The 19,989-nt window shown below is 38.0% G+C and overlaps 1 protein-coding gene across 3 annotated transcripts in view; it reads right to left on the reverse strand.

Moving 5' to 3' along the window:
- Positions 1-15,058: 15,058 nt before the first annotated feature.
- HNMT (histamine N-methyltransferase) overlaps positions 15,059-19,989 on the reverse strand; it is a 45,356-nt gene continuing 40,425 nt past the window's right edge. For 2 of the 3 annotated variants that reach the window (XM_045203157.3, XM_024569682.3), the window contains one exon: positions 15,060-16,443. In XM_045203157.3, coding sequence (XP_045059092.2) covers positions 16,088-16,443 — 356 coding nt within the window. In that variant the 3' untranslated portion in view covers positions 15,060-16,087. Of the gene's footprint in view, positions 16,444-19,989 lie in introns of all 3 variants that reach the window. The other variant, XM_045203158.3, reaches the window with a different exon arrangement.

Here is a 19,989-nt window from a genome sequence, read left to right on the forward strand (position 1 = left end):
CAAGTCATCAACTAAGAAAGGAGGATGATGAAGAGATATTGGAGATTGAAATAGTCTACTTTGCAGGGTGGGAGAGAAATGGATATGGAAATATAATTTCCAGTTAGCATTAAGAGCCCACTTGAGATTAGTGGTCATGTATTTAAAGTGAGGTCATTTATCATGGTTTTAGTCATGTTTGGTTGCACAGTTGCAGGCATGGCATAGACAGAGAGTTTGATTTAATTTGGGCTGTGTTTTCTCCTATCAAGAAGTGAGAGAGGGACAAAGAAGTCATGGGTACATGCCAGTAAGGGACTATAGTTTTTGGTCACAGAATTAAGGATGGATAAGAAGGGGAGTAAATCCAAGATGAGTCAGAAAAAAAGTTAATATTGATATCATTGGTAGATTGCAGGTCCTGATGGGGCCAAATGGAGGTTGGAGAGAGAATACTGGAAGGAATGTGCTGGAAAGATAGTAGGTGGTGGTCAGAGAGTGTGATGCTGGAGATAGAGGACTAGAGGATATATAGTTCAGATAATGATAAGGGCTACGGTATAATCATGGAAGCAAATGACTCAGGAGCATAAACAAGAGGATCATGGGAAGAGACGAGCTCAGGAACTGAGAAGCCCGGGTATTGTAAAGATCATATTAGATTAGGACATTGATATCACTGAGAAGCAGAAGTGATACAAAAGAAAGTGACAATAAGCCAGGATCAAAAATCTTCAAATATTAAAAACTGGCCCAAGGGTGAGTTGATAACTATAACAGGGAGGACTGGTATGTGGAATAGCCTGATATTCAAAGCAGAGCATTTCCATGGAGAAAGAAGAGAAAATGGGAAGAAAGGGGCAATGAGGAGGTAAGAGGACACCCATCCCTCCTGCCAGGCCAGTGTATGAGAGTGCAGAAGAGCTAAAAGCTATCGTCTGAAAGGGCTATGGGAGAAGTGGTATCCTCAAGAGAGAGTCAGGGTCCAGAACATAAGGTGTCTAATTATAATGAACCAGGAATTTTATTAGCCACAGTAGAAGAGTTTCAGGAATTGGATACAGTTAGAAGATGTGATCAGAAAAGGAGTTCATGGGTGTATTGAATAGAGAAAGAAGGATAGCCCGGAAAGCAGGGCTTCTTGGGTGGCTTTCTTTAGTTGAAACTTTCACTTTCTTTTAACTACCGACTTAGAGCTTTGATGAATTGTGGGGGGACTGTAACGGGACAAGTTGCATGAGCATAAATACATATGTACTGGCTTGTGTTTAAGAGATAATCTCCCCTGAGTTGTGATGCACTATTTCTAAGAGATAATAATGTATGGAAATTATGTGGAAAGCAGAGTTTGGCTCAGGGTGGTGAGATTTCTACAGATTAAGAGAAATTTGCAGGGAAGTGAGAAGAAGGGTTATTAGAGTGTAAAATATCAAATCTGAAATCAAGCCTGTTTTACTGTTATGGCCATGATCCTTCCACCATCACACCAAAAACAGTATGTCACATCCTGATACTGGAAATATAGGTTTCAAAGGTGGGAAAAGAAGAAACTGATTATGTAGATTTTGAGCCTGTACATGGGTAATAGATAATATTTTGGAAGTCATAAGAGCAAAATTTTAATTTTTTTCACAAATTTGACTTATTTTCTGTTGCTTTCAACTTCATTTCTACCTAATGATAGAAAACATAGTACACTCATTTTAAGGTAACTTTAGACAGGTAAAGCTCAAAGTCAGAAACTTTTTCTCCACCCATCCTTATTCTAATCTGAACATTGCCAGTTGGGGGTAGCAGGAGATCCCGCTTCATTCTGAGGGATGAATATCAAATACACATTTGACCTGTACAGCACCAGTGATGTGAACAAACCTGGTGCTAAGGTCTCCATCAGCAGGGAAATGAGGTCACTGGCATCCACTGTGCTCTCTCTGGCTTCCAGTCCCCCTGCCCAGGCAGCCCTCTGTGGTTGCACATCCTCATCATAATATGAGATCTGTTGAGGTCCAGTGGCCATGTCCCCACCCGTGCCCACACATTGGGGGTATAGCAGGTAGAGGGGTTAGGGATCTGGGGAGCACTTGCTCATGATACTTGTAAGCCTTTGGCCACACATCCTGGAGTGTGGTGTCCTCTGCTGCCCTCTTGACCCAGGCTTAGCCATGCTGTGCTGGAAGTGACCATTTTACTCTGCAGTAGCTGCCTGTGAGGGTACAAAGGTTTCTCCATGAGGTTTGCGGTCTCACTGGGCTTGAACCAGGATGAAAGACCCAGAAACGCTGTACTATCAGATCTCAAATTTAACATGGATTTTTTTTGTGTTACCTCACATATTTGATGTAAAGTTGGGCATAGTTTCTCTCCCAACCCCCAAATTAATAAGAATTCTCTCTGATGTCTAACATTCTCATTTTTCTCCAATAGCCAGACTCCCTATTCTGCCATGTTTAGCTCGTGAAGACATGGGGACTTGGTCAGCACCAGAGGAAAAATCATTACTTACTGAAGTTCCATGCTTTATCTGTGGAGTAAGACACTTGATGCCCCTGTTCTTTGGTTTCCATAAAGAAAAACCTTCGGGATATCATTGGATAAGACCCATGGTAGGTTTCTACTTTCTCCTGAATTATCTATTTTTACCTAGTGAAAAGTTTGGGTTGATAAATGAACTAATATATGTGGCCATTGTCAAGATCTTTGAAAGAAAGATGCCATTGGAATGGAAATAATTGTTTAAAATTCTTGAGAATGAGAAAGAGAGAGTGAGTAGAGGGCTCTTCATGCTTTTGTTGGCTTTCAGGCTGGTTCCAAATGGCAAATTACCTGGGCAAATACTTACCATCAAAATGACCCTACTCCACTTGTTCAGGATATGTCAGTACTCTGTTGACTGTGCAAGACATGCTCTCCATTATAAAAGGGCATAAAACTTGCTACCAAACCCCTGCAATTTATTGGAGCTCTAGGATGCAGTTTGAAAAGAAAGCAAGTGAAGAAACAGATATCCCTCACCAAAGGGCAGAGATACCACGGGAAGAAAGAGTCTCAGCAGACTGTGGAGTTTGAGCTAAGGTGGCAGACTTTTATCTAGGTGTGGACAAACTCTACATGCTCTATTATTGTAGAGACCAGATCAATAATAGGGGGGAGCACAGAGGCTATATTGTAGCACAGCCTGTAATTAGGTCGTCCCAAGTCTGAATTTCCACTGTACCATATAATAACTGTTTGATTTTGGTCAAATCTTAGCCAGGCTTAGTTTCCACATCTTGCTGAAGTATCAGTTTTTCTCCCCACGAAGTGGAAATATTAAAACCCACTTGCTAATATTCAGGAATGAATATATATTATATTGCTTAGCATTGTATCTGAAACAGATTTAGGATTTCTCATGTAGTTTCTTCCGGGAAATTTTCTATGCAAAGGATTGAACTGATATTGCCTGAACTATTTAATTTTTCTTTCAAAGATGTTAGGGAATACATTCAATGAAAGAACCCATTTGTTCTGCTTTTTTTTTCACTTAATGATTGAAGGCCCAGTGTCCTGTTCTAAGAAGGCTAGAGGGACCTAGACGTTAGAGTTTCCCTTAAATAGAAAGCAGATTTATTCCTTCTGGCTATGCTTTGGTTGCTCCCCACCCATCTAAGCAATTGGTACCTTCTGGTTATGATTTTGTATTTATCACTGTTAGAAGTTATGCTAGTATAAATTAATCCACTGCACAGCAAGCTAGTGGTCATTCCTGAAATAGGAATCTATTTTTCTCCTCATGTTGGGACTTGCCCCCAGAAAAGGGCTTTGCATTGGGTATGGGGGGGTAGGGGTCTCTAAAGAAAGCAAAATACAAAACAAACAAACAAAAAACAGTGGAATTCCTAAAAATCCAGCTCAAATATGTCCTGTTCATGAAATCTGTTTCTTTAATTCTCTAGTAAGAATTAATTGCTTTATACATCTTCGGGTAGTTTTTCATATGCAGCATAATTTTACATTTCTGTCTTATTTCCTCTGTGTATTTTTATATATTCTTACTTTATACCTACTTGACATTCTTTCTTAGCAGTTAGCACCTCTGAAAGCGAAGCCAAGTCTTCTCCCTCACTGCCGGCTTTCCCATTCTGCCAGCACCTGGTCTTGTACAGAAGTGTCCAAACAAAGTCAGCCCCATCAATCATTCCCTCTCTGCAGAACCCCAAGACTTGAGACTCTTGGTCACTGTGATTGTGTCCATGAAAATGCATGTCCTTAATGTGGGAATTGGGGCAATTTTAAGTATAATCATCTAAAACCCCATTTTGAAGTAAACAAGAAAGATCAAAGTTTGTGGAACCAGGTGCTATGTAATGCAGAAAGCACTGGTGGAGCTGACTGACATCCAGCTCCTTGGCTGAGAAATGTTGCAGACTGGTGAAGCTCACCTCCAAGCAAAGACACATCTATTTACACAGCTGTGGTTGTTACTGTTTCAAATTAACATTTGCTTCTCCATTGCTCCTCTCTCTTCTCAGGGATGTTTTCTCACTGTTCCATGTAAATTCTTTTTTTCAAATTATTGATCTAAATGGGGTGAAAGTGGGGGTTTTTGCAAGAAAGGGAAAATCACTTGGCATATGTAGTTGCCTTGCATGACTGACTTTTGAGTTTAGTTGTTACCCTCCTAAAAATTAAATAATGTCTTTTTTAAGGCACAAAACTGTGACTGTTACAAACTCCATAGGTATCTGGGCCAGATCTAAACATATTGTTCTTGGTGGGAAATGATTGTGTCTTACAGTTCCCTTTAGTACTATTGTGCACAAGCCAGCAGACCTTTTGTTGTTTTGATTGGAAATTTAAATCATACCTAAGAATTGTTCCAAAAGCGTCTTGAGCTAAATCCTTGGACACAAAGTTGCAACTCACTGCAGATTCTGATAGTTGAGTTACAACTTACTGAAAACCACGAGTTTAAAATAGAAGCGCTGACAAACCTTCAAGTCAGGGCAGCACAAATGGCGCCTTGGTAATTTATAGTCTACAGACAGCTCTTGGGTTTATTATCACAATGACAAATGCACTGTCATTGTTAATAGGATATTTCCCAGCAAGGACTTCTTGTTATGCAAGCCAGGTTCGGTATGTCATGCAGCATGATAGCAATAAAGTCTACAAGAATTTGTAATGAACTTCAATTACTAATAGATTATGGTTAATGGGAAATATGTGCAGTAAAGATATGGGTTTTTATATGTGCATTCTGGTATTCTACAAGGCAGTGATTTATGCTACAATTTATGTTAACATTTTCTACTATGAAAAGGCCCAATTTGGTAGAAAGTCACTTCATCCATAACAAATATTTAAGATAATTTTGCACATAAAATAAATGAAGGTATAAAATTATATATTAATCTATTTAATTTTACCATTTTTGTTTTTATTGAAAAGGGAGACTTTTTTCTCTCGAGTAGTCCCATTAAAAATTCTTGCTGTAAAACAAAAGCATGAGATGTAGTGATGTCTTTGAATTAAAGGCAACATTTGTATGTGAATGCCTTTGTTTAGCTTCCTGCTGTCACTGAGGACCCAGTTAAGGTTTGCTATATACTGGTGTCTTGCCTATGGAAGTATTATTTTACATTAAGAAAACACATAATTTTTCCTGTTAAAGTAACATGAATTTATAATCCACATCATGATTTCTTTCACTATTAGAGGCTAACAGCTGTGATATCACATGTGATATACACGTGATATCCATATTTAAATGATTTATATTTGTGTGTCTTTGTCTCTTTGTGGATCACACACAAATATGGTCCATATACATATATACACATTGACAAAAACTGACAAAATTTAAAAATGCTAACTACAGCTTAGCCAAGTATACACCAAAAAATAAAAATCATTCATCCCTTTTTGCAGCATATCCACGTGGTACCTGCTTCAGCCTGTCAGTCACTTCCTAGCCCTCCAGGATATCAGATCACCTGCGGCTGCATCACAGTGCTTGTATTAGGTGACTCTTATTTTATTATTATAATTGTTCTGTTTTATTGCCATTTATTGTTCATCTCTTCCTGTGCCTACTTTATGAATTACATTTTACCATACGTGTCTGTGTTGAGGAAAAAGAACAAAGCACCTGTGGGATTTAGTACCATCCATGGACTTAGGTGTCCACTGTGGGTTTTAGAACCCCATGGACAAGCCCCATGGATAAGGGGGGAGCTATGGTAGTTGACTTCGTGCAGATTAAACATTGGAGACACACGTGCTTGATACCAGGTACACTTCTCATGTTGATGTTTTGGCTTTATTGGGGAAAACAAATATTTTCCTCAAAAATAGTCACCCACTATCCTAGGCCCACTATAACCTGTGTTGTATTTTCAAAGTTTTTCTCTTATTTTTTCAATGTTCCTTTTGTCTTGCTTTATAAATTAGAAAGAGGATTTTCAAAAAGATGGGAAAGACTCGGGTCAGATTAATTTACTATGGTAGTTAGGGCATGGGTTCAGCCACTGGTACTGCAAGTTAGCATTGTACATAGAAGGCGGACTGTCATTTTCCTCTCGTGGGCAGTCTGAGGGTAGGCAGCGCATCCCCGATGTGGCAACTGCTCCGTCAGGTCTGGGAACCCTGCTCCTTCTACCTGGGACCTTGCATTTCCTAGGGCATTGCTGCTCTTCTCTGTGTGGTCTGAGATAGCTCTCTATCACGTCTGCATCCCAGTCATCCAGAAGGAAGAAGAACAGAAAGAGAGCACACACCTTCCTTTGTCTGCACATCCCACAAATTGCTACTTCTCACATCCCATTGGGTAGAATTTAGTCATAGAACTACATATAACTCAAGGGGAGTATGAGAAATACAGTCATCTGGGTAGCCATGGACCTAATTTAAAAGAAAACAAAACACACTACGTTACCACAGAAGGGGAGAATTGCTATTAGGAAATAGTTTCTGTCACATTACCTTCAACTATCTAGCCAGCTAAAGCTACACAGGCCTTATTATTTGCCATTACAAAGTCTCTTATGTTACAGATTCAATAACAGATTGTATTTACATGAGGACAAAATAATAGATCAATTCACTGGGGTTGTCCTGCCCTACCCGAGGGCAAGCCATGGTCATATAGGAGCTGCTTTTTGAAAATAATACATGATTGGTCCAAGGTGATTAAGTCAAACAGATGCTCTCTTTGTACCAGAGTCACCAGGTGAGATCAGTCCCCAGGAAGTAGAATGAAAATTCAGAAGTTGGGAGATAATTCCTAAAATTAAGCTTGGAAAGCTAGGAAACAAAGAAACAGAAAATTCACATGCATCTACATCAGGAACAGCTAGGATACGGTGGTTATGAAGATGGTCTCCGGGGTTCGTCTGCGTGGGCTGGGATTCTGGTTCCTGTGTGGGCTAGAAAGCTCTGAGGGTGTGGGGGAAGGTATAGAAGCAACTTAGACCTCAGTTCCATTGGTTGTGAAACTGGAATAAAGAAAGTAACTAACTCATAAGCTTATGACAAGAATTAGATTAAATAATGTAACAGTGCCGAATAATATCATAAGCTCTCAATAAATATTAACTATTATTAATGTGGAGGCCTTAAAATTCTTAAAGGTTTATTTAATCTAGCAAAGAATCTTCTTCCATGGTCAACTCTTTTAAATCTATAAATTAAAGAGATGAAATATATGGAAATAAACAAGTGCTGGCAGGGTTGTGGAAAAAAGGAACTCTAGTGCACTGTTGGTGGGACTGTAAACTAGCACAGCCACTGTGGAAAACAGTATGGAATTTCCTCAGAAAACTAAAGATGGAACTGCCTTTTGACCCAGTGATTTCTCTCCTGGGAATATACCCTAAGGATCCTGAATCACCAATTCAAAAGAACCTATGTACCCCAACATTCATAGCAGCACAATTTACAATAGCCAAGTGTTAGAAGCAACCTAAGTGCCCATCAGTAAATGAATGGATCAAAAAACTATGGTACATTTACACAATGGAATACTATGCAGCAGAAATAAAGGAGGATTTCCTACCTTTCGTGACAACATGGATGGAACTGAAGAACATTATGCTAAGTGAAATAAGCCAGTCAGTGAAAGACAAATACCATATGACCTCACCTATAAGAGGAATCTAATGAACAAAATAGACTAGTGAACAAAATAGAACAGAGGTTTGGAAACATGGAACAGACTGACAGTGACCAGAGGGGACAGGCAAGGAGATAATAGTGGGAAGAAGGGGAAGGGACTAGTCAAAGAACATGTAGGAATGACCCATGGACATGGACAATGGTGTGGGAATTGACTGTGGGAGTGAGGTGTGGGCTGAGTGAAGGAGGGCAAAGGGAGAGAAATTGGGACAACTATAATATAACAACAATAAAAAATTTAAAAAAAATATATGGAAGCAGGTAAGCCTGGGAGCCAATGTTTACTTCACTATTCCTAAGACATACAGATGGGGACACTCGTGGATTCCAGCCTCATCCAAGCAAATCCATCCCATGAGGTTTTGTCTGAAGCAGTAATACCTGGCTAATTTCTTTGTCCTGTTTTCTAGATATCTTTTATACAATGAGAAAGAAGTCCAAACTCTTGTTTCTGTCTGTCCTGGAGAAATAAAAATCCTAATAAAATAATAACCAAAACATACTGCCATTTGCAACAACATGAATGAACCTTGAAAATATTAGGTTAAGCAAAATAAGTCAGTCATAAAAACTAAGAACCATATGATTTCACTCATATGTGGAGTATAAAACTGAAAGTCATAGACACAGAAACAAACAACATGGTGGTTAAAAGAGGGAAGGATGTGGGTGTAGGGAGGGTAAAGGAGGCTGAATATTTGGTGACGGAAGATAATTTGACTTTGGATGGCAGACACACAAAGCAACATACAGAGCGTGTGTCACAGAAATGTACACTTGAAACCTATATGATCCTACTAACCAATGTTGACCCTAATACATTTAATAAAAACTAAAATAAAACAAAATGTAAAGACTGTAAAGCACTTCTCACTAAAAGCTGTTGTGAGGTAGATTAAACCTCTTGGAAAACATGCAGAACAGTCACAATATCTTGATAAATAAGCCAAGGCTGCAATGTGCTTGTGCTGATAATAAGTAGCATGGAACAACTTCCTCCTCTGCAGAACCCTGGGATTTATGTCCAGTCTGCGTTGGAAACTCGAGAATTAACTCATGAAACTCATTCATCAACACATGGAGAAAAAGGGACTACAGTATAGAAATGAAATTAGCATGGAATTAGTTAGCTGTAGGACATAAAGCGAGGTACTGACATTTTCCTGCATCTTCTGTATCAAATATCTTCAGAGAACTCATCCAGTTTGGACTGTAGTTGATGGCCCCTGTGATTTATTTCAGCATTTTCTACCCAAGGCAGTTGTTCACAAAGTCCTTCAAGTATCATTAGGATGAGTCAGGAAACACAGATAATTCTTCACGAGAATGTGATCATGGGAAGACACTGCTTATACAGAATATTCACAATGTGTCATTGCAGCCTCCAGAACAGTGCATCGCTGTATTTATTAATCCATTGCTACAGAGATTGTGGCAATCTGACATGGATCCCTAATGAATTTTTGGCACATTTGGAAATTGTGACTGTCATTGCCCAGGGAGCCTCTTAAATCAACCCCCATTTTACAGCAGTCGCCTTTTCACAGTGTATATCACACTGAGAAATGGATTACACAATCCGTAGCTTTAACTCCCCTGTATTAGTTGATCTCATACTATGGATGTGTGTTGCACAGCATGTGAATCATGGCACAGCTAGGATATGGTGACAGATAATTTAAACATGAAATTGATGATGCCTGGGACCCAGTAGGAATAAAAGAGAAATAAAGGCAAAAAATAAGGCAAATGGATGGGAGAATCCAGGTATCTGTGGTTAGATTAAAACAAACTCATTCGTGAACCTCAGTGTTTAGAAAGAGTTCTATGTCACCATTGAAGGAGATGATTTTTTTATACTACACTTTCATTTTCCAATTCCTTCTTCCCTTTGTCATCAGATTCCCTTCAGTTTGCATATGGACATTTGGGGACAAAGGTAATTTAGTTCCAAGAAGTCTTACTCTTTAAGAAAAGCTGCATCTGAGATAAAAAGAGAATCATAAACTTAATTTGCCTAAAGTGTAGACACAGTATGAAGGCAGATGGTACAGGGTACAGCTTATCTCCTGTTACAAACTTGATGTGAGAGCTGGCCTAAGCCATCTAACTTACCAGTATTTCAGTTTCCTCGCCATCAAAAATGGGATAATAATAACCAACCTTTTAAACTCATTAACAATGAGATGAGACATTATATACTGCTCTAACTAGGATACTTGGGAAGCAAGAGGCAGACTTCAGAGAAAAGGGTGATTTCAGGATAGATAAGAATTGAAAATTATGAGGAGCTTAACTTGAGATGAACTTTCCAAGCTCATCACCTGTTTAAAGGCCATGTGGTCTTATTCTCTCAAATTGGCTCCATTCCTCTTTATAACTGGCATTCTAGTGAGCTCCTCCCACATATGGGCCAGAGTGGCAACTCTGAACTGGAATTTATCTCACGACCTGTCAGTTTAGCTACTATATAAAGCCACACAGCTTTCTGACTGTTTTTCATGTATGTCAAGCTCATTCCCAAATCAGGGCCTTTGTACTACACTTCATTCTTCCTGAAATGCTCCCTCCCCAACTCTTTGCCTGGCTTGCTCCTTCATTTCATTTAAGCTTCTGTTCAAATCTCACCGTTTTAAAAAGGCCTTCCCTGACCACTCTGACTAATATACCATCTGGTATTCTTTTCTCTCTGTCTACTTTTGTTTTTCTTAATAGTGACTATCATATCTGCCTTTTTTTTTTTTTTTTACTGCAGTACTGGCCTTGCCTAGAACAAATGTCTCACATAGTAAATAGTGGTTAAGTGACATATTTTATGAACAAATGAAACAATCAATACCCGGCTTCTACAGAATTATAATTCCAGATTTCTAAGAGAAGAATTAGAGTGATCCACTTCCTACTTTTCAAAAGCAACCACTCCAATCAAATGATAATCAGCCAGTTAGTTGACATTGGTCTACTCAGGGACAGAGTGGGGATGGGATCACTTCACATAGTATAGAGTGCAGGTACTTACAGTGTGAAGCAGGCAGGTTCCCTCAGTGAGGCTTAAGTATCCTGACCCTGAAGGCACCTTGAGTTTTGTGAAGCACCAGCTCAGCCTCTAATAGACAGAGAGGCCATATATCTTTGACTTGAAATGTCAAGGTCAGGAACTAGTTTGGCTCCTCTAGTAACTAGCTCTCTGGCCACAGTCATAATAGTCCTTAATTTTATTTTTTGTCTGCTCTGAATTTTATATGGAATTTTTATGAGCAACTAATAATAATCACATTTAATATTTTTCAAATATCCTATGAGCCTGTTACTACGTTATGAGAATACTTATGTAGTTAACTCCTAAAATCCTACAATTATCCTCTGAGGTAGGTTACTATGATTATCTTCATTATGAAGACAAAGAAATGTAGAAATAGAGAGAAAATAAGGTTCCTGAGATCTCTTAGTGAGTTAACAGAACCAAGATTCAAACCCAGGAAGTCTGGTTCAACATCTTCATCTAACAGGACTATTTCATACATTCTTTCCCCTGTGAGGCTTAGCAGGAAGTCCTTGTTTTCTTAGAAATAATATTCTGAGGGGGTAAATACATGCAAATACGCTCTTAAAATGTCAAAATTTTCCCGAGCGTATATTTTACTTGTCAAAAATATACCCTCTGGTCTGTACAGTTTTACAGACTTAAGATCTAGTATTCTCTATGACCCTTGCATCTGTTTTTATGTAAGCACACCAGAAACTTAAAATATTGTGCCCAAATTGACAGGGTTTTCAATGAAGACATTTGCTAATTTCTATAAGCAAATACCAAGGTCCTAAAACATTGTGCTCCACTTTAAATAAGTTAAGGTTTATACTAATATTAAGGGCAACAGTTTTGTTGGGTTTCTTGAGCTGTTACAATAAGACTATAAATACATAGGTATAAAAGAGATTCTTGAGAAGTATAGAATTCACTGAATACCCATTATTTAGTATCTTCCATATGTGCAGCACCATTTTAAACACTGGGAGATGTACAATGATGTATATATACAACAGTGTTCCAAACTCATTTTGCAGGCTTTTTTTCCCTGAATCTCAAGAACAATCTTGAAAAGTCAGTATGTGACTACCCCAATCCTTTGTATGATCTAATGCAGTGTAGGCAGAAACCAAGTTTCATCCCTTGTAACTTTCCACCACCAACTACTGGTAGGTATTCACGGAGATTTTCTTGTAAAAAAAGCTTGAGTGTTCCCATTACATTAAATTGAAGCAAGTGAGAATTTATTTATCCTTGTATTTTATAGTAAGAGCTCTATAGGGATGAGAAAAAGGCTGTATATATGTATATGTATATGTATATATATATATGAATATCCATCTATGGGCCGCTGTTCTTTTCTATTTTTAGTAGCATGTTAGTTCTATTGTTGCTTTGTTTTGCACATTTGCTTTTTTAAAAAGGCCATGATTTGCTCTGTAGAGTCTTGATTTCCATCCTCTTGGCAAAGTTGTTCAAGGTCATCTTGGTCCATATTCATCAATCATGTGTGTCTCATGGATTTCCTCTGTCAGTAGTACATATCAGTATGATTAATGGTTCAGGGTTCACATTTAGGAATCTGACTGGATAACTGTCATGTCATTTGTTGGAACTTATAATTCAAAAAACATTAATGAAGTTGTCCAAGAAAAGAGAGCAATGCAAGCCAGTTTCACTTATGACGAACAACAAAGTGTAGTCATTTATTAATGCAAAAAGGTTCTGTACTCCAATGTAATTCTGGGTCTCTCTTTAAAGTGGCTATACTGCAGCATTAAGTAGTAGCTCTGTAATGTGGAAGAGTGACTGTGATACTGTGTCTAAGGCTTCATTACTTAGAGAATGAGAGTTCTGGAGTGCTTTAGCAAACCCTTACTTTTGTGTTGTTTCTAACATGAAATAAAAGTTTTTTACTTAAAAAGTATATTTATTTAGAGGCTTCTGGCCAAGATGGAGGCATAGGTAGACATGCTTTTCTTTCTCGCATAACCAAAAGAATGATAACAACCAATTTAAAAACAAAAAACAATCAGAACTGCCAGAAAATCAAACTGTATGGAAGTCCAACAACCAAGAAGTTAAAGACATTCATCCAGACTGATAGGTAGGGTGGAGATGGGAAGCTGGGGTGGCGAGAATGCGCAACAAGGTGGCTGGAGGACTGGGATATCCCATATTCATGTATGGATAAACCAGGAGGAATAACTGGGGAGCAAGACAGACCACATGCAACCCAGGGTTCCAGTGCAGGAAACTAAAGCCTCAAAACCTCTGACTATAAAAACCTGCATGGGTTTTGGCAGCGGGAAAAACACCTAGTCTCAAAGGAAAGTCCAGTGGAGGGGGCCCACAGGATCCTAGAATGTACACAAAAGCACCCACCTGGGAATCAGCACCTGAAAGGGCACAATCCTCTTGTAGAAACTGAGGGAAGTGATTGAAAGCAGGGTTAGAGCTGAACAAGCAGCATTGTTCCCTCTCTGAACCCTCCCCCACATACAGAACCACAAAGCAGGGAAGTGAGTTGCCCCGCCCTGGCAAATACCTAAGGCGCCATCCCTTACAATGTAACATGTACGCTTAGACAAAGAAATATGGCCCACATGAAGGAACAAATCAAAGCTCCAGAAAAAGAACTAACTGATGAGGAGATAGCCAACTTATCAAATGCAGAGTTCAAAACACTGATAATCAGGATGTTCACAGAAATGATTGAGTTTAATCTCAAAATGAAGGAAGAAATGAAGGCTATACAAAGTGAAATAAAGAAAAATATACAGGGAACCAACAGTGAAGGGAAGGTAACTGGAACTCAAATCAAAGATCAAAGAAAAATAAACATTCAACCAGAACAGAATTAAGAAACAAGAATTCAAAAAAAAAATGAAGAAAGGCTTAGAAACTTCTGGGAAAACTTTAAACATTCCAACATCTGAATCATAGGGGCACCATAAGGAGAACAAGAGCAAGAAATTGAAAACTTATTTGAAAAAATAATGAAGGAAAGATTCCCCATTCTGGTGAAGGAATGAGACATGCAAGTCTAGGAAGCTCAGAGAGTCCCAAAGAAGTTGGACCCAAGCAGAAACACACCAAGGCACATCACAGTTACATTAGCCAAGGTTAAAGAGAAGGAGAGAATCTTAAAAGTGGAAAGAGGAAAGGAGACAGTTACCTACAAAGGAGTTCCCATAAGACTATCAGCTGATTTCTCCAAAGAAACCTTACAGGTAAGAAGGGGCTGGAAAGTAGTCCAAGTCATGAAAAGTAGGATCTACATCCACGATTACTCTATCCAGCAAAGCTATCATTTAGAATAGAAGGGCAAGTGCTTCCCAGCTAAGGTCAGGTTAAAGGAATTCATCATCACCAAGCCCTCATTGCATGAAATGTTGAAGGGAATTACCTATGAAAAATAAGATCAAAACTATGAGCAGTAAAATGACAAAAAAACTCACAACTATCAACAACTAAATCTAAAACAAAAACAAAAGCAAACTAAGCAAACACTAAAACAGGAACAGAATCACAGAAATGGAGATCACATGGAGGGTTACCAGTGGTGAGGGGGAGGGGAGAGAATGGGGGTAAAAGGTACAGGGAATAAGAAGCATAATTGGTAGGCACAAAATAGGCAGGGAGAGGTTAAGAATAGTATAGGAAATGGAAAAGCCAAAGAACTTATTGGTTGTCCATGTAGACCTATGGACATGAACTAAGGCGGGGGGAATGCTGGAGGGAGGTGGGGTGCAGGGCAGAGGGGGATAAACAGGAGAAAAAATGTGACATTGTAATAGCATAATCAATAAAATATACTTAAAATATACATTTATTTATCAATTATAAAATTATTTAGTTATTTACTTATATAAAGAGATGTACTATTTTTAAAAGAATCATAGATGTTTATTATCAAAAATAAAATAAGGCACATTAAATAAGTTTTTAAAAATTCCCTGAAATCTTACTTTCCAAAAATGACTCTTGTTCTTTGAGGAAATATTAGACAGAGAGACATAAAGGGGTATAGAGTATGAAAAAAGATTTAATGTCTTCTAGAAATTTAATAAACAATAAGACATATTTTTTAAATTAGTGGATTTTAAGTTAATTGTGTTGATATAGCTGGCTTATCTTTTTAGGAAAAGCAGCTTGTTCTCAGTTTCACTCTTTTACACTTGTTTTAGTTTCAAACATATCAAAGATATGTGGTTTTAAATGTAAAACTATAAAATTATTATTATAAAATGTTAATATTTCAAAATGGTTTTAGAAGGCCTTTTAGAATGTGTCAAGAACCCATACATTAAAAAAGAAAAAAAACAGAAAAACTTCAGTATATTAAAAAAGAAACAAAACACTATAAAAATATTAGATGAGACCAAAAAAGGAAACAAGCTGAGAAGAAATGGCAACACATGGCAGAGTTAATTTTACAGTATCCTAAAAGTGCTTACTTTTAGTAATCAATACAAATGAGGTAGCAACTACAAGAGAGGAATGCGCAAAGACAAATACTTCTTCACAAAAGGGGAAAATCAATAAATACATACTTTCTTAGTGTTCAAAGTATCGATAAGCATATACTTTACTAGTATTTAAAGAATACATAGTACATACTTTATTAGTGTTCTAGGAAATCCCTGTGCAATTGACAAATGGAAAGAATTTTATTGTTAATAAGCCAGTGAAACTTAGTTGTCTCATTTTCCCAGCCTGCAGAAGGGATGGGATAAGATCAGCAATATCATATATACCTGTACATGGAAGTCCAAGAATGTCTTATAATTTTCTAGATGTTATATATAAGAGAAAATGTTCTATTTATATTTACATTATGAGCTTTATTTGTAATTTGAATACAGAAATCAATGATCAACATTGTTTAAGATATAATTTTTAATATATTTTCATGATTGATATTTATGCCTCAACCACTATGAAACTCAGATTATTATTAAAGAGAACCTTTCCATCTTTCTTAACACTGAATTCAGGCTCTTGTAGCGCTTTTGTAATTTCTGCTTTGAGATCAGGTGGTGCTGTTGTATTAAAGTTGCAGGTTTCTGTCAAAAAATCCCAAAGCAGGGCTCCATTTTCATTATCATCAATAAAACAGTCAGATATGTCCATGGTGGACGGAAGGTCGTGACACTCATACTTAATTCCCAATGCGTCCAGCATCTGGGTTAGATCAGTCGCCGTGATGTACTGGCAGAGGTCATCCCTGGGTAAGCGGGATCCGTACTTTTTCCATAGCTTGTCCCAGCCACTGGTTCCTGGGAGACAGAACAAAGTTCATGCTTTCATTTATTCTTTCTTTCATTTACCCACCCTGCGAGGCTGTGCATTAGATACTCAGGGTAGAGAAGTCAATTTTAAAAAAAAAGAAAAAGAAAACATATTCTTGCCCTTGTGTAGCTAAATTCAAGGAGTGAAGAGTTTGGAAGTAGGGGGAAAGTTAAATAAACAAATAAATAAATAATCGTATATCAGATGGTGTTTAATGCTAATGAAAAAACAAATCAGAGCAAAGAATAGTAGGGTCAAAGAGTTGGGTGGATTGCTGTTTTATATACAGTGGTCATAGAAAGTCTATCTTATTACATGACATTTGAGTACAGACATGACAAGCCATGTAGAGATTACAGAGAGAAGATTACTCCAGGAAGAGAGAAGAGCAACTGCAAAGGACTTGAGGTGGGAGCATACTTAGCATGTTTAAGAACTAGCTGGGAAGCCAGTGAAATTGGAATTGAGTGAACAAGGGGGAGAGTGGCAGGACATGAGAAGCCACTGAGGTGCTATCTAGTAGAACTTTCTGGACTGATGGACTCAAAATGATTTATTCAAACTAAAGACCGGGTAGCTTCTCATGTCTATCCGCTTACTACATTCTGCCTTGGACTGCCAATAACTAGGTGGATTTCTATAAACTTTGTCCGCAACTTGAGAATATGTTTTAGTAATGTCTGTTTTATTTAACTGAAGACCCAGCCCCGTGTAGAAGCTAAGATATGCAGCAGCTGAGGGAAGAGAGAGACATAGGTTAGACTGTTCTTCTAACACTTCAAAATTGAGATGAGGTTTGTTGTTTACTCTTTCAGAATGTTTTATCATCTATAAGATGGGGATAACTGTACTGACTTCAAATCCAACTGACAGTTTTAAATGAGATACTTTAAGTGAATCACTGCACAATGCTAACCACATAGCAGATGCATAATAAATACTGAAAAAATATGAACATTACATGAAACAAGTTTGATAATATATTTCTACTGGTTATAATCTTGAGACTGTGAAAAAGCAAACTGCTGATCAAAATAGCCAAGTGCTGGAAACAGCCTAAGTGATCATCAGTAAATGAGTGGATCAAAAAACTGTGGTACATTTACACAATGGAATACTATGCAGCAGAAAGAAAGAACTCCCACCTTTTGAGACAGCATGAATGAAACTGGAGAATATTATGCTAAGTGAAATAAGCCAGTCAGTGAAAAACAAATACCATATGACCTTCACCTATAAAAGGAATCTAATGAACAAAATAAATGAATAAGCAAAACAGAAACAGAGGTTTGGAAACAAGGAACAGTCTGACAGTGACCAGAGGGGAGTGGGGAGTGGGGAGAGGGATAATAGTGGAAACAAGGGGAAGGCACTAGTCAAAGAACATGTATGAATGAGCCATGGACATGGACAATGGTGTGGGGATTGACTGTGGGACCAGGGTGTGGGCTAGGCAGAGGAGGGCAAAGGGAGAGAAATTGGGACAACTCTAATATAATGACAATAAAAAATTTAAAAAGAATTCTGTAATTAAAAAAAATCAAAACAAATGCATATTGATTTGCAGACCTCCTACTACATGCATGTAATATTGGGCTGTTACCTCCACAGTCAGTGCAGTGCACTAAGAGCAGTCATTAAAGCCTGGCTGCTTGAGAGTGAAGCCTGGCTTTTCCTCTGACTAGCTGTTTGAACCTGTGCCTCAGTTTTATCAAGTGTAAAACAGGAATAATAATAGAATGTGTTCACATAAATCCTGCAAGAATTAACTAAGTTAAAAAGGTAAGGCACTTAGTACCATGACTAGCACATAGTAAACATTTTTGAAGTATTAGATAATTAAGTTGGATTTGGCCAAAACAACATAAAAAAGAACCTATATTTTCTATGAACTTCCAGGATTAAACGTAAAGATTTCATTTACACAATGGAATACTATCTCGCTGTAAAAAAGAAGGAACTCTTACCCTTTGTGACAGCATGGATGGATCTGGAGAATATTTTACTAAGTGAAATAAGGCAGTCAGAGAAAGACAAATACCATATGATCTCTCTTACCTGTGGGATCTAATGAACAAAATAAACTGACAAACAAAATAAAACTATAGGCATGGATACATGGAACAGACTGAGAGATCTCAGAGGGCAGGGGGTTGGGGGTCTGGAAGAGATTAACCAAGGGACATATAAGGTCTGTTCAGGAAGTATCCAGCCATGTAGAAAGAAAAAGAGACATTTATTGAAGAAGATACAAGAAACATTGTACATAGGTCAATGATGCCTCAGTCCCCTTCAAAGTAGGCACCATGGGACCTCACACAGTTCTCCCAATTGCCATCAGGTTGACTGACTGTTGCATTTTCCTGAATCTCATCAACGGTCTGAAATATCTTTCCTTTCAAAGGTGATTTTAGTTTTGGAAAAACAGAAGTAACAGGGCACCAAATATGGGGTGTAGGGGGGCTGAGTAACCTGGGTGATTTGATGTTTCGCCAAAAAACTCTACATGAGCCTTGATGCATGAGTAGGCACATTGTGATGAAGCTGCCAATCACCAGTTGCCCATAGCTGTGGCTGTCTGAGTCATCCAAATATATTCCTCAGAGAAGTTTTCAAGCTTAATGCAAAATTTCATGCAGATTCCTTGCTTTACTCTCTTATATTGAATGCGATGGCCACATAGTACACACACTCACTCAACAGTGTTTACTGCCCCCACTGACAAGCACAGTGAAGTCACTATTATTCACACATGTGCATTCCAGTCCACTCTCCTTGGCTGCCAGGTTGCACTGATGTCATGGAAACCATTCTCATTTTATGAACAATGGTTCTACTTTTCCTGGACAGACCTTGGACCTTGTATATGCATATATGGATAGCCCATGGACCCAGACAACACTATGATGAAGGCCAGGGTGGGGCATTCGGTAAAGGGGGGGGAAAGGACAGAAATTTGGGGGCCATCTGTAATAGTGTCAACAATAAAACAAATGAAGATTTCTTGAATTTTTTTGGTTCCCAAACCTCTTTTATGATCTAATGAAAGTAACTGACTCTCCAGAAAAGTACACAAATAAGACACACCCACATCAGTATGCATATAATTACAGGATGCTCAAAGATCCTCATCCATTGACTAGGCTACAGTCACCCGATTTAACTCAACAAAAGAGGCTACCCAAGGCAGAAAATAGTAAATAATAAATAGCCTAAATAATTGATGTTCCATTTATATTTCAGAAGAGAGAAGGATAATTATAGAATATGCTCTAGGAATTGGAATGAAGCAGAAAAAACTAAAACCTTAGTTCAATGAAAAATAATGAGGGTCATGAGTATATTAAAAGATATTTCATTCCAAGTACAGTGAGTATCTTCCCAAATAAGAATTTACTTACAAACAAGACTTTATAAGATAACTATTTCAGTGGTTGAGGAGAGCCTCTGCCATCATTATTTTTTTAAACTGGCCGAGAAAAATTAACAAAACACTAATGGCAGAAAATTTGCTGGTGTCAGATTTCTGCAAT

The sequence above is a fragment of the Desmodus rotundus genome, chromosome 2, assembly GCF_022682495.2.
Source record: "Desmodus rotundus isolate HL8 chromosome 2, HLdesRot8A.1, whole genome shotgun sequence".
NCBI classification, from domain to species: domain Eukaryota; kingdom Metazoa; phylum Chordata; class Mammalia; order Chiroptera; family Phyllostomidae; genus Desmodus; species Desmodus rotundus.